Genomic DNA, 14,028 nt, shown 5'->3' with positions numbered 1-14,028 from the left:
TTTATTGAGGCAGGGTCTTACATTGAGTCTGGGGCTTGCTAATTGCAGCTAGTCCAGCTAGCCAGCTTATCCTTGGAATCTCGTCTGTTTCCTGCACACTGGGATTATAAGTTCCAGTCATGTGTACCTAGCTTCTGCGTGGGTTCCAGAGCATCTGAATTTCTATGGTTCCCGGGTTTCCATGGCAAGTGCTTATTCATTCAGTATGTTCCTAGCTCATGCCTTGGTATTTGAAAACTGAATTCTTCTCTATAAATGAGAGGTGGACTTGGACTTTGTCCTATAACACAGGGCAGCATTAGCTTGTATAAAAAACACCTAAGAAGCAGTGCAATGAAACATGCCATAAGAAAAGCAACAGAGAACGTTCTTTAGTCAGGGCCAACACCCGGAAAGATGAGTCAACAGAAGGAGTTATCTATCAACAGTCATAGATCACCTACGAGTACTACCAAAATTACATTCTTGACACTAGAAAATGCATCAGGTTAGTTTCTCTTCTTTGGCAACAATTTTATGTGGTCACATATGATTTTAAAATACCAATAGTCAGCTTTAATGATGTTACTGTTTCCCTTATATGTCCAGGGACTCATCTAGAGTTTTCTTTTGATTGGTATTCACACTTTCCACTGAAAACAATTTTTGTTTAGACAGGTCTTCTCAACTAAGGCCATGGGCTGAGGTGCAGGTAGTTACTAAACTGGTTCTCATGGTGGGTTTAATTTATAATGTCTTCAGAGTGCAATCAGTCTTCTATAGACTCTGCCACAGCACTTAATAGTTAGGACTACAAACAGAAACATGTGAACTATGTTGTCTACAAGCTTTCCAAAATTAATGATCCATTAAATAATTTAAATCAAAGTTTTTCAACATACAGATGATAAAGTATTTACAAAAGCATAGTTCTTGGCGTGAGGCTGTTGCTCAGTAGTAGAATACATATCTGGCTTCCATGAGACTCTAAGTTCAATCTCTAGCACCCTAGGAACTCCTGAAGCTGGATTAGACAGTTGTGAGCTGCCCAACATGGGTCCCGGAAACATAACTCAGGTCTCTCAAGAACAGTACACACTCTTAGCCACTGAGCCACCTCTCCTGCCCACTATGCATTGTGAAAATTACATCTAAAGAGAAAACACGTCTATCAGCTGTGTTTTAGAGAAACAAGGAAGGAAAGCTGCACCACTAAGATCTGACTGAAAGTTTTCTGGGGAATTTGAATATTTATTAATTAACTGCTTATTTACCTATTTATACTTCTCAACTTAATATTCACCACAAGCATGACTCATTTTAAGAAAATTTCAAACCCTGACCATCATTTCTTCTTGACTAGCTATGTGGTTAATAGTAAGTTATAGAGCTGGAAGGCCTGATGGCAGGTGCTGTGGTTGCATTTGGGCTCCTATTCACTGCGGCTGCACAAAGGCTCCTTCCTATCCACTGCGGCTGCACAGGGCTCCCAGGCACTGCGGCTGCACAGGGCTCCTATCCACTGCGGCTGCACAGGGATCCTATGTACAGCGGCTGCAATGGGCTCTTATGCACGGTGGCTCACACAGGCTTCTGTTCACTGAAGGCAAGCCTGTCTGTAGTATCTTATGACACTTATGTTTAGGAGCTCATATTCTTCAAGGAGCTAGTATCCTCCCGACAGGAAATATTCTTAGGTTTAATGAGAACAAGTTTATCAACTAAAATCTCCAAATATCTTCATAAAACAACACAAAGGAGAGAGAGATGTATGGACAACCACAGATGGCACAGATGGTATTAATCAAGTATTTCTGCCACATGGCTCTGTTTCCCTCACTGGTACCTTACAATGTGTTTTCTAAGACCATTTCTCAAAAGTGTGTCCTAGAAATCAAATCCTCATCAAATTCAAAAACCTTTATAAAACTTCATCCACTTCCCACCACCCACTTCATGAAACATCTATTGTACTCTCCCTAAAACTTAACAGTTCTTGTAACCGCCTGGAGGAACTTCTTCTCATTTATTTCTATCAGTCAAACTTGAGACCTCTCAACATATACTCTGAAGCCACAATGCTTGAGTAAAAATTCTTGACTACACATTTACTTTCTGTGCATAAATGGAGACAAATTAGTCTTGGGTTCTCCTATTTGTAAAATGAGAATGATAGTACTGTTTGATAGAAAATAAGGATTAAATGCAGGTACAGTGTGACTACTGCCACAGAAGTGCTGACACACACCTTGATACTATGCTTGACCATTACTGTAGTAGTGTAAACAAACACCAGCCAGCAACAAAGACTGAAGCAGCTTTAAATCTCACCATGAAGGCTAATGTGACCTATCCAGTCTCTCCACAGACTGAACCACATGCCTACAAGTCAATTCCACTGGCAACCCCAAGGTTAATTCAAATTCAAAATATCTTAAACAAATGTTCTAGTAGTCAAGCCTGAATTTCCCAATTTAGAGCCCCTTACCATTCAGCATTGTCTTTAGATTAAAACGCTGGACCATCTCAGACCCTTACTTCTCTTCTGTTCTCTCTCCTTTCCTCCTCCCCGAGCCACCACCCTAGGCAGCCAAAGCATTCTCTTCCTCAAACCTAACTTCCTGCTCTGCTTCCAACTTCACTTCCTTCCCACATACAACATGAGCTTCCATATGCTCACCTATACCGCTTCCTATTGTCTGTTCTATACACAGACGTCTGAAGGCCACAGCCAGCCTCTTCATTTCCCACTTTAGTAAACAGGTTTCCGGCTGCTGCCCATGTGCTCCTCTGCAGACTCAGTCTTGCAGGGACCAGCATGTATGCAGTCCACCTCTCCCTAGTTACACTCCGCTCACTAGCTGAGGCCCTTGATGACCTGCTCACCCTCCTCTTCCTTAGGACTACTCAGTACTCAGTGCAATGGACACTACACTGACCTGGATTCTAGTCAGCTAATACGTTTAATGCTGGATTGTTTGCTGAGACCAGTGGAAACAGATACATACTGTATGCTTTCTATTTACTCTATATCATCTATAAAGAAACGGTTATTTTAAATATGACCCCTGCTGTGATTACTTGTTTGACTGATTAAGCCTGAATTTTAACATTCTAAGGTGGAGATCAAAAAGCATTTTCTACAATGGATAGATATTAATAGTTCACATATGGTCTCAGTCACATTTTCTTCTACCACTTAGAAATTATAAAGAAAAATCACCCAGGCCACAGATGCCTTCCCTAACAAGCACTGTAACATCTTAACTATATCAACAACTAATTCATTTGTTAAGATACTCCGCGAATTCTGAGATGATCTAAAATATACACCCCTGTGTTCTTACCAGCTCTTTCAGACTTCTCTTTCTGTTCCCGCAGTTCCTCTCCTTGGGTAGTCATTTGTTTGATACGACTACGAAGCTGAGCAATTTCCTCTTCTTTCAGCTCCAGGGTCTCATGCATCTGCCGCTTTGTCTCTGTTAATACCATTCCCTGAACAGAAGTGCAGACTCTAAAGCATTTGCATAACAAAATTGCATCACCAACACACAGCACAGCTTGAAAGATGTGAGAGGCAGAAGAAGCATTTCTTACTGAGGACGGTGGAAGACTCTTCAGCAGCTCACAAACTGAAGCCTATGTTTCTGCTCTGTGCCTTAGCAGAACAGGTGTGTCGATATGGAAATGTTTAACTGGAAGTTTAGTACTTTAAGCACCGCATGTTTCAGTTACAAGATTTATTTTACAGTCTTGCTATAGATGCGGTGATTCCCATATTAATAAATAGTGATGAACAAAACTAGCCTCTGAATGTGACTCAGGGCCAGAACAGTCACAGTTGACATCTGTACTTTCCCACACAAATAATTCCAGATATCATGTTGCTGTGGAATATTACTTAACTAGGCAAAGATGTGTTTCACCTTGCCGGGCTAAGGCATCTGATTGGTCTAATAAAAAGCAGAAGGGCCAATAGCTTGGGAGGAAAGGGATATGCGAGGTTGGCAGGCAGAGAGAATAAATAAGAGGAGAGAAGGGAAAGAAGACGAGAACGAGGGAGAAAGAGAGATATGCCCAAGGCCAGAAACCAGGCAGTCATCAGACAGACACTGGAGGAAGCAGAAAAATAAGATGCACAGAAAGAAAAGTTAAGAAGCCTCGAGGCAAAAGGTAGATAAAGAGAAACAGGTTAATTTAAGTTAAAAGAGTTAGTCAGAAACGAGTCTTAAGGTAGGCTGAGCATTCATAACTAATAATAAGTCTCTGTGTCATGATTTGAGAGCTGGTTGCTGGCCTAACAGACAGAGACTGATCCACTATGTAAGGAGCTGCTGCACAGCTGGGTGGAGCAAGTGGAGCCCAGCCATCCCTAGTCCTCTTCTCTCCTGTGACTCCCTCTGGCGCCACACTACCCCTGCCTATGCAAGGAAGGCCCTGCCATGCCTCCACTCTGCCAAAGGCTTCTCTTCCTGCTACAGAAATAAAGGTCAAGGTGTGGAAAGAAATCAAATCATCACATACAAAATCAGTCATTCTAGACAAACAAAAAAATCTGGGTAGTTCAGCCAGTCTCCTGAAGGGGCTCTCAGACCTTCCCTGCAGGGCCTCCTGACCCTGCTGTGGAGTATGACTCCTCAGACAGCCAATGCTAATGTTAACAGGGAAGTAAAGCGTAGTCAAGAAAATTAAAACAGAGCAGTGGGCCTTCATTGTCTCCAAAACTCATGTCACAAAGGAAAGAAAACAACAGAGAGAAAGGACAACTAAATCCATAGATTAAAAGAAGTCTTAAGAATCTTATCAATTACAATAAGAGTTTACTTAATTTGTAAAAAGAAAAATGTATGAGATACTAAGAAAAATCAGAAAATGACTAGAGAGCAGATGCTGTCATGAACTGCTGTTAAACTGCTAGGTGCGATCATTAGGTAGTTTTAGTTCTGTGGAAATAAAGAGTACTTTGTTTCAAAGCTAAGCTAAAATACTGTAGTTATGAACCAACGCATTAAACAAGATGATAGATGGTGTGAAATGAACAGGGAGATGTTTTACAAAAGGGCCGGAGAACCTGGGATGAAGCAGGGCAGAGCTGTTCATTCACCTGTGAGTCTCTCAGCTGTCCCTGCTAGGTGCTAGCTGCTGTTCTAACTCCATTGCCTACCGTGAGCTCAGCCCTTCCTCACTCCTCCAGGACCCTAAGCATCATAACGTCCACACATAGGAAGTCTCATGCTAATGTATACATTATCGCTTTACTTTACGTTTACATTTATGCTTTACTTTTCAGGCAACTGAAATGATCCATCTACTTCTACAATGTGAAAGAAAATACTGAAACCATTCGCAGTCAGCAGATCTTAACTTTAAATATTTTTTTCTCTGCAAAATAGGTATAAATTACAAACAGATTTCCTTTGTAGTCACTACTGTTGTCTCTAAGACAGAATGCTGATTGGTATTAAGAAATCAGAGAATCAGGCTTATTAATACTAAAACTACATAAATCTAGAAATTAGAAATAGTTTTCATGGAAGCAGCTACAAAAAATTTAGAAAAGCAGACGTACATATAAATGCTTCTAGCTGCTTTCAAAGCAAATTTGGGGGCCCCTAACAAATCTCAGTATCATAAATTTGGAAGTTTTACCTTATCTTGTTCAAGCTGTTCAATTAAGTTCTTTGCATCACGCAACTGAGTGATAAGTTTAGTCTTCTCAGCCATATGAAGCTCCTAAAAAAGTTTAGAAATTCATTTCCATCTCTAATAAATCTTTGCCTCATTTGAGAACTCTATGCAGCTTATCTAACCTAGATAAACCTTATCGTGTAATCGGGAGAAGTACACAGGACTCTCCAATGTATGGTGAGTGCTCTAAGACCCAGGGCATGTGGGTGCTCAGACAAGGACGCCCTCTCCACCCTGTCCGCACCGGAGCCTGTCCATCTGGTTTTACTCAGCTGCCCCTCACCTTTATCTTCTCCAGCTCCTGCAACCTTTCCTCCAGCTGCTCCTGCAGGGCTTCCTTTTCGCTGACTAGCAGTGTGCACTGCTCCTTATGGGACCGAATTGTTTCCTTACAACGCTGCAGCAGATTCTCCTGACGTTTCACTCTTTGTTGAAGCATTTCCAGTGTTTTAGCAGAAGCTCCACCTCCTACAAATGGTAAAACAGCATGAACAGGGGAAAGGGGTAAAAACACAAGTGATCAGGCCAGGGAGATGCTCAGTGGGGGAAGGTGCTTGTCCCCAGGACCCATGTGGTGGAGAGAACCTCCATGAGCTGTCCTCTGACCTTTGCACATACATCATAGCATGTGAACACTCACAGACACTAAATCAAGAAAAGAAAAGAAATAAAAACATCTTTTAAGGAATACAAGAGAACTCTGGGAACAGTTCATCTTTTTAGAGGTGAGGGTGGCAGGAACATGCTGGAAGCTATGTTTAGCCTTCTGTAAGCTAAACACACACTCTACCACTGAGCTACAGGCTCAGTCCCTGCAATGTCCTCTTCTACTCAAACCTACCTACCTTCTGAGACAAACCAAGAGGAGAAAGAACACTCCAGTAATCCAAGTAGCACTCTGATATGGGATTTTCCTCTGTATGCTGTGATTACCATTAATGAATAAAGAAACTGCTTTGGGCCTGTTGATAGGGCAGAACTTAGGTGGGGAAAACTAAACAGAATGCTGGGAGGAAGAAGGCAGAGTCAGAAGAGATGCCATGGAGCCTCTACCAGAGACAGATGTGTTGAAACTTTGCTGGTAGGCCACAACCTCGTGGTGATGCACAGATTAATGGAGATGGGTTAAACTAAGATGTAAGAGTTAGCCAATAAGAAGCTAGAGCTAATGGGCTAAGCATGATTTAACTAATACAGTTTCTGTGTGATTATTTTGGGTCTAAGCTAGTTGGGCGGCTGGGAACCAACGAGCGGCCCCTCCTCTACAGCACTCTTCCAAATGCTTATCCTCAAGTTACTGTGTGATATGTATATGAAGATGCCAAGTATAAACCATTAGTGGTTCAGCCTTCCCCTGGAACGGATCTAGCCTACTTAGAAGGCTGTCATTCCTAAGTCCCACTAGTTTCCATGTCAGAAGTATTCCTAGATATTCTTTCTGGTCACAGTCTGATCTCTTCCTGGAAGGAGCTCTGGTAACTACAGCTTTTATGAGTGCATCACACCTGAGAAACAGCTCAGACAGCTGAGACTCAGCAGCTTTCCTTAACTGACTGGACCAAAGTCTACCATGAGTCTCTTACTTTGTAAGAAAACAAAGCCATAAGCCAAGTGTGGTGGCATAAACCTGTAAGCCCCAAGGCTAAAGCAGAAAAAAAATCACAACTTGCGTGATCTAGGTTACATACTGAGACCCTGTCTCAAAAAACTAAAGTAGTGTAACTTAATTTATATACTTCAATTATTTCAAAATGTGCTCTCCTTAAAGTTTATTCGATTTTTCAAGTCTTAAATCAGTTGGTTTTTTTTCCCTCAAATAAATAAATAAATAAATAAATAAATAAATAAATAAATGGTTTTAGAAAAACTAACTTAAATCTTTGAAGAAACATTAGGGAGGAGGCTGGAGAGATGGCTCAGAGGTTAAGAGCACTGACTACTCTTCCAGAGGTCCTGAGTTCAATTCCCAGCAACCACATGGTGGCTCACAACAACCATCTGCAATGGGGTCTGGTGCCCTCTTCTGGCATGCAAGCATACATGGAAGGAATACTGTATACATGATAAATAAATAAATCTTAAAAAAAAAAAAAGAAACATAGGGATAAGGATACCTTACTTTTGCCTAAGTCCACTCTTATCAGCTCAAATCCTAAACATTCTCCTGACAACAACAGAGCTTACCCATGGGCTCCCCGACATCCTCTATCTTCTCTTTGTCAGGATCCATTTCTGCCTGGAGCTCCACTGGAGCGGGCGGCTGTGGTACGTCAACACTCATTGGGCCATTCTGTAAACGTTGCTTTAGGAGAGAAACCTTAAAAAACAGTAGTAGAAACAAGTTTGGCAGAATATTTACAATTTGTAAGAAACAGAGTAAGACTAAAGCCTGGTTGGTGGCAGTGCACATCTCTAATCCCAGCCCTTGGGCAGAGGCAGGCAAATCCCTAAGAACAGCATCTACAGAGGGAGTTCTAGGACAGCCAGGGCTACCTGGAGAAACCATCTCAAAAAACAAGAAAGGGAGGGAGGGAGGGAGGGAAGAAGGGAGGGAACAATATGTTTATCGTTGCATGGGCCACAACGGGGATACCACAATCAGTCAAAAAGTACAACAAATAAGATATGGTACTAAAATGGAAGGAAGGAAGGGTTTCGAAACCAAGCTTTTCCTCTCTACATGTGAAGCTCCTCAGCTGTCCAACTACAACCCGTTTCCAGCACTGGCTTCCATGCCTTTGCTCACTCTTACCTGTGTCTGGAGAACGCTGATGTACTGATCTTTCTCCTCCAAACAAGCATCAAACTCTTCCTGGAGATGTCTCTTTGCTTGCTGGTCCATTTGCAGCTCCTAAAACACAAAAGGTATTACAGGTAGCTTCCAATATAAAACAACAGATACAAACTTCAAGTTCACAGCATCATTGTTTCAGACTTGCCTCACTCTTACGATAACAGGTACAGAAGAATTAGAGAATCCTCAGTGTGGAAGACATTAGTATTTAAAATCAATATCAGTAAAAAATTTCGTTCCTTAAACAATATGAAGGTCTGCAAAGAAACAGTATTCTTGTAAAGACCTGCAGTGATCACCAGTAGTGTACGAAGGGAAAGTGGGCTTAAGATAAAAGTACAAGGTGGGGCTAAACTGTTAACACAGCAACAGAATGCCAGTAGTGTCCTCCCCATACAGCCTAAGTCACTCTTATCTGCAGAGCCAACAGGATGAATTAACATTCGACCACCATGGAAGAAAACTTCCAGCTCCTGAAATCACTGTAAGTACTATGTTTAAGGTGGTTAACCGGAAATCCATGTTTATCTCTGCTGCACCAGGCACTAGAACGACCTCCCAGCTCCCTTCTTCTCTGTCCTCACTGACTCTACCTATCCTTTTAGGTGCAGTTCTGTGTCCTCTTTGTTCTCTGTCACTCTCCCTTCCTTAGACTGTTGGAGATGAACCAACATGGGAAAGCATTAGGTGGGACACCAAGCCTCCTCACTGTTCTGGCATTGTTACCTCACTAATTAAATTTAAAATATCCCTGAATTTAAAATAGCCAAAGTTATATTTTTGTTGTTTTGTTGACACCTGCATAGGCCCCAACTCTTACTAACTCCTCTCTAATGTCTAGGTTTTCTCTTCTACGGCTATGAACAAGGCCCGGTCGCCAAGTCTTGATTTTTAATTCTATCATCAGGGTTCTGAAGAGATTTCTTAGGTTAGCCCCCTTTGATTTAATCCATCCTTCTCAGATCTGCAATAGCAATTCTCTTTGGATAGGATCCCAAGGGCTTATCTACCCAGGTCTCGCACTGCTTTACACTGATTAATTGTCAAAGTGCTAAGGCATATCTTATACTGAGTGTTCTGTATACTAAAAATACTAAACCTCACCTAAAATACTAACAGGCAGCAAGAAGGAATATTGCATTGCTTACCCATCTATTAATAAAGCAGAAGTCCACGCCCCACTTTCTTGAGGATAGCTCCCTCAGTGAGGGACTCCTTAGCAGAATGCGGCAGGACAAAAAAAAAAAAAGTATTCTGTGTCTCTCCATAAACACCATTGTGAACACCCTCAAAACTTGAGCCCACCTCTAACAAACATTCTCTAGATTTTAAACAAGTCTGTACTCCATGGTACATGTATCTAATCATCGCATGCATAAAACCTAGACACTGAATTTCTTGACCCAACAGAATCAATTAATTGTTGGGGCAGCTGGCCCAATCCCTGCGTTCAGGGGTGTGGCTGCTCCAGCGGGGTAGCATTCCCCTTAAATAGGATCGGGGCGCCGGAAGGAAGGAGCCCCGTTCTTGGCTCTCCGACGCGTACCTTCTGCTCCGCTGGACCCTTGGTTCTGTAAGTTCCCTTTTCTCCCCTTGTATTAAAACTGAGTAATTATAAAAGGACTATCGTGGTTATTTCCTAACCCCTCCGACCGCTGGCAGCCAGCACATCTGGCGCCCAACGTGGGGCAAAACCCCGGGCAGCCAAGCCACCTGAAACCACCCATACCTCACAGTCTGCTGCGGTCGGCAGATTACTGCTCAAAATACACAGGCGGGCGGAGCCGGCTCAACTTTAATTTAGCTGATTGAGCCGGAGAATGCATTTTTATTATTATTATTATTATTATTATTATTATTATTATTATTATTATTATTCCCACGCCTCCATTCGGAGCAACGCAGTATCTTTTACTGTGCCAGGCCTGCTGCTTTGCTCCGCCCAGGAGCTGTTTGCCCGGCCTCACGGGCAGCTCCGAGCACCGGGACCAGAAACCGCGGCTCGCTCCTGCGCTCCACGTGCGTCCCAGTAGCCAGGTACTCGGCTCCGCGCCCCGCGCAGCTCGCGCGCCCCGCCCGCTGCTCCATATAAAAGGACTATTGTGGTTATTTCCTAACCCCTCCGACCGCTGGCAGCCGGCACAATTAATGACCTTCATTTATTCTCAAAATGCAAGAAAATGAACAAACAATACATTAAGTAAAAAGACATTATTTGTGTCTCCAGGAGAATCAGAGGTGCTTGTAACTTGAAAAAAGCATCAAGGTGATTTCTCACCCCACCCTGCTCGCTACACTCTCAGCCCACGCTCTCCAGACCAGCTGTCTTTCAAGTCAAACCAGCAACGTGGACTTGGAAAGACTGGGGTGAGGCTCGGTCCCTTCACCATCACTTCATAGGGACAAGTGATTCTTCCAGAGTATTAGTTTAAAATGCACCTCACAAAGGAAGAATGTTATTATTATCTGTATGATAAGGGGCAATGTTTATTCTAGGTGAAGTAACAAAAATAAACTAGTTTTCAAGGTCATGTTTAGAATTTTTTGTCTTGTTTGTTTTTTTTATTTTCTAGACAGGGTTTCTCTTAGCTTTGGAGCCTGTCCTAGAACTAGCTTTTGTAGACCAGGCTAGCCTCAAACCCACGGAGACCCACCTGCTTCTGCCTCCCGAGTGTTGGGATTAAAAGCAGCGCACCACCACCACCCGGCTTCATGTTTAGAATGTTTTAAAGAGCAAAACAATAAGAATGGGATATATACAAAATATAACAAGAGACTAGAAAGTAAACACGATTCCAATATAAATAAAACAAAATAAGAAATTCATATATGAGCAACACAATGTGTCATTAAAAATAACAAATGCACTGGGTAGTGGTGCCACATGCCTTTAGTCCCAGGAGGCAGAGGCAGGCCGATCTCTGCGAGTTCGAGGTCAGCCTGGTCTACAGAGCAAGTTCCAGGACAGGCTCCAAAGCTACAGAGAAACCCTTTCTGGGAAAAAAGAAAAAAAAAGAAAAAAAACCACTCTAAGGAACAACAGGGCTGTTCTTGGTGACATGGATCCCTCAGAGGAGCGAGTCCATTGCCCTTCTTCTGCCTCCCCTCACAGACAGAGCTCTCGCCCTCTCCTTCCCTCCTTCTCCAGACTGTTCCACCACTGAGCTACACTCCCAGTCTACAGGAGCAACCACTATTTGTAAATTTATCAGTCTGCTACTTTCTAGACAGATTGGTGCTTTTAAATTGGACTTGGACTGATAAATTCTATAAATAAAATTCTATTCAGAATACATAAAATACATAAACTACTCTTATTTGTCATGAAATCATTTGCTTCAAAGCTCTTAAAATAATAACAAAAGTAGCAACTGATACCTATGAACAACATTCACAACAAAACCATGTAATAAGATATTCTGAGCAGTATTAAAGCAGATGTGGCAAAAGCTCCGGTAAATGTCTGCTTATTGCTGGGCTACAGGCAGGACAACACAGAGGAGCAGGGACTGGCAACTGAAAAGCCCTCCCAGTGTGGGCTCAGTGTAGAGGTAAAATGCTGGCCGAGGGACATCAAGGAGCTCAGTCTAACCCTATGAATAATTAATTACCTCTCCAAATGACAAGTTCTTTTATGTCAGCAAAGCCCCATGGAGTAGAAAAGGCGAAAGGAAGCCTAGGATGTTGAGCAGTGGAACAATGTAGCTTTGCAAGTGGACACTGATGAGCCACAATGCAGACTTAGACTTTTATTTCATTAATTTCAACAACAACAACTACCACAGAAAACCACACAAATGAAACCCCAGAGATGGTATGTGAGCTCACAGGCTCACTTTCCCACCTCACTTTGTGGAGTATTGCTCTAAAACTGTTCTAAAGTATCAGTCACCAAACTTACCTCTCTCAATTCTGAAATCCTCCGAAGTGATTTATCTTGACTCTGACTCAATATCCCCTTTAAGAGAAAAAAAAAGGCGGTTAAACATCTACATGGCATATTCATGCAGAAAAGCAAGGCTATGTAATGCAGGAAATCTGCTAAGAGTTAAAGTGTGACAGCACAGAATTCCTCTCTGGCCATGTGAATAACTACATTTACCAAAATGCATTGACATGGAAGTCAGGCTACAAACTTAACTACAGTTAACTTTAACAACAGGAAATCTGTAAAGTAAATGCAAACTTGAGAAGCAAATGATTTCACTACAACTTGGAGTTCACAGATCATGTTAATTATGATTATTATGTTGTAAAGAAAGATTTATGTAAAATAACATTTTTCTTTTAAAAAAAATCTAATTTTTTGCAGAGCGGTGGTGGCACACGCCTTTAATCCCAGCATTCGGGAGGCAGAGGCAGGCGGATCTCTGTGAGTTCCAGGCCAGCCTGGTCTACAAAGTGAGTTCCAGGACAGCTAGGGCAACATAGAGAAATCCTGACTCGAGAAAACAAATCTAATTTTCACGAACAGCATTACAGATGGTTAAGTTAGTAACTGTTCATTAAAAAGAAATCAAGTGGGGCTGGTATCCAGATCCGTGACAGGCTATCTGTCAAGTGGTTAGCCAGACAGCCCTCTGCCAGCACCAGCTACTCTGAAAATTTTGCAGATACTCAGGAGCCTGGGGCCAAAGCATCCTGTGGCTCCTGAAGGTCCATGTCCTAGCCACGATGGTTTCAATATGCTGGACTTTTGGCCCCTCCAAGTCTTAGTAAATTGTAAATGACCTGTAGCCATCTGTATCAAAAAAAACGTTTCCCCCTAGTGGCCCAGCAGCAAGCATCTGGTGGATGCACATACTGTCCTCTATTCTCATGAGCAGCTGTGATGGTGTAAATGCGGTCCCTTGCTTGCCAGGACTTGTACAAATACGATTCTGCATGAAGCTCTGCAATGACTGGTGCAGACACTATGACCACACATTCTACGTTTACAGGTGCACTGCGTGGCTCCTCCTGTGTTGCCCTGGGTGCTGCAGCAGGCTCAGTAACAGAATCCGAGCTGCTGGGATTGCCATACCTACTTGTGGTCTTTATCATGAGAAACATCTCTGGGGCCTCTCTCACTCACTCTTTTATCAACCCTCTAGTAATGGTAAAACAGGCTAAATCTGGAACTACACAGACTATTTCAACAAGAGAGTAAACATCTCTACAAGACCCTTTCTAACTTTAAAATCAAGTAAGAGACACAACGGGCAATGAAGCACTTACTTGTAACTTTTTCTTCTCCCTCTGAAGAGTCTGATACGCTGTGACGAGCTAAAACAAACAAGCCACCAAAATGACATTAGCTATTTCTCAATAAATACAAGTCATTATTCTAAATGATGCTAAAATTTTCTCTTTATAAAAGTCAAAACTCAATCACAACAGTCCTGTATAGATAACTGAGCCTAATACAATCCATAACAACTAAGTAACATGGCAAGTCTATTTCTAAAACGTAAGTTGTAAGTTTACTGTGAATCTCTGAGCATGTCTTTAGATTTCAACACCTAATTTATAGGTGAGAATTGCAGCCAACTTACCTGCAGGTGGAAGGTACCCAACTGCAGTCATGG

The 14,028-nt window shown here is 42.3% G+C and overlaps 1 protein-coding gene across 1 annotated transcript in view; it reads right to left on the bottom strand.

Annotated features, from left to right (window-relative positions):
* The window catches only part of Golga4 (golgin A4), a 96,538-nt gene that overhangs the window by 43,145 nt on the left and 39,365 nt on the right, over positions 1-14,028 (bottom strand). Inside the window, exons 7-13 of the mRNA XM_042054755.1 lie at positions 13,679-13,726; positions 12,363-12,419; positions 8,420-8,518; positions 7,852-7,984; positions 5,951-6,135; positions 5,629-5,712; positions 3,327-3,474 (exon numbers count right to left, since the gene is read on the bottom strand). Of these exons, the coding sequence (XP_041910689.1) occupies positions 3,327-3,474; positions 5,629-5,712; positions 5,951-6,135; positions 7,852-7,984; positions 8,420-8,518; positions 12,363-12,419; positions 13,679-13,726 (754 nt within the window). The remainder of the gene's footprint in view (positions 1-3,326; positions 3,475-5,628; positions 5,713-5,950; positions 6,136-7,851; positions 7,985-8,419; positions 8,519-12,362; positions 12,420-13,678; positions 13,727-14,028) is intronic.

Source organism: Arvicola amphibius, chromosome 3 (genome assembly GCF_903992535.2).
Source record: "Arvicola amphibius chromosome 3, mArvAmp1.2, whole genome shotgun sequence".
In the NCBI taxonomy this organism is placed as follows: domain Eukaryota; kingdom Metazoa; phylum Chordata; class Mammalia; order Rodentia; family Cricetidae; genus Arvicola; species Arvicola amphibius.
Note: the sequence above shows the minus strand (reverse complement) of the source record. Positions and strands in the feature narration are given on the sequence as shown.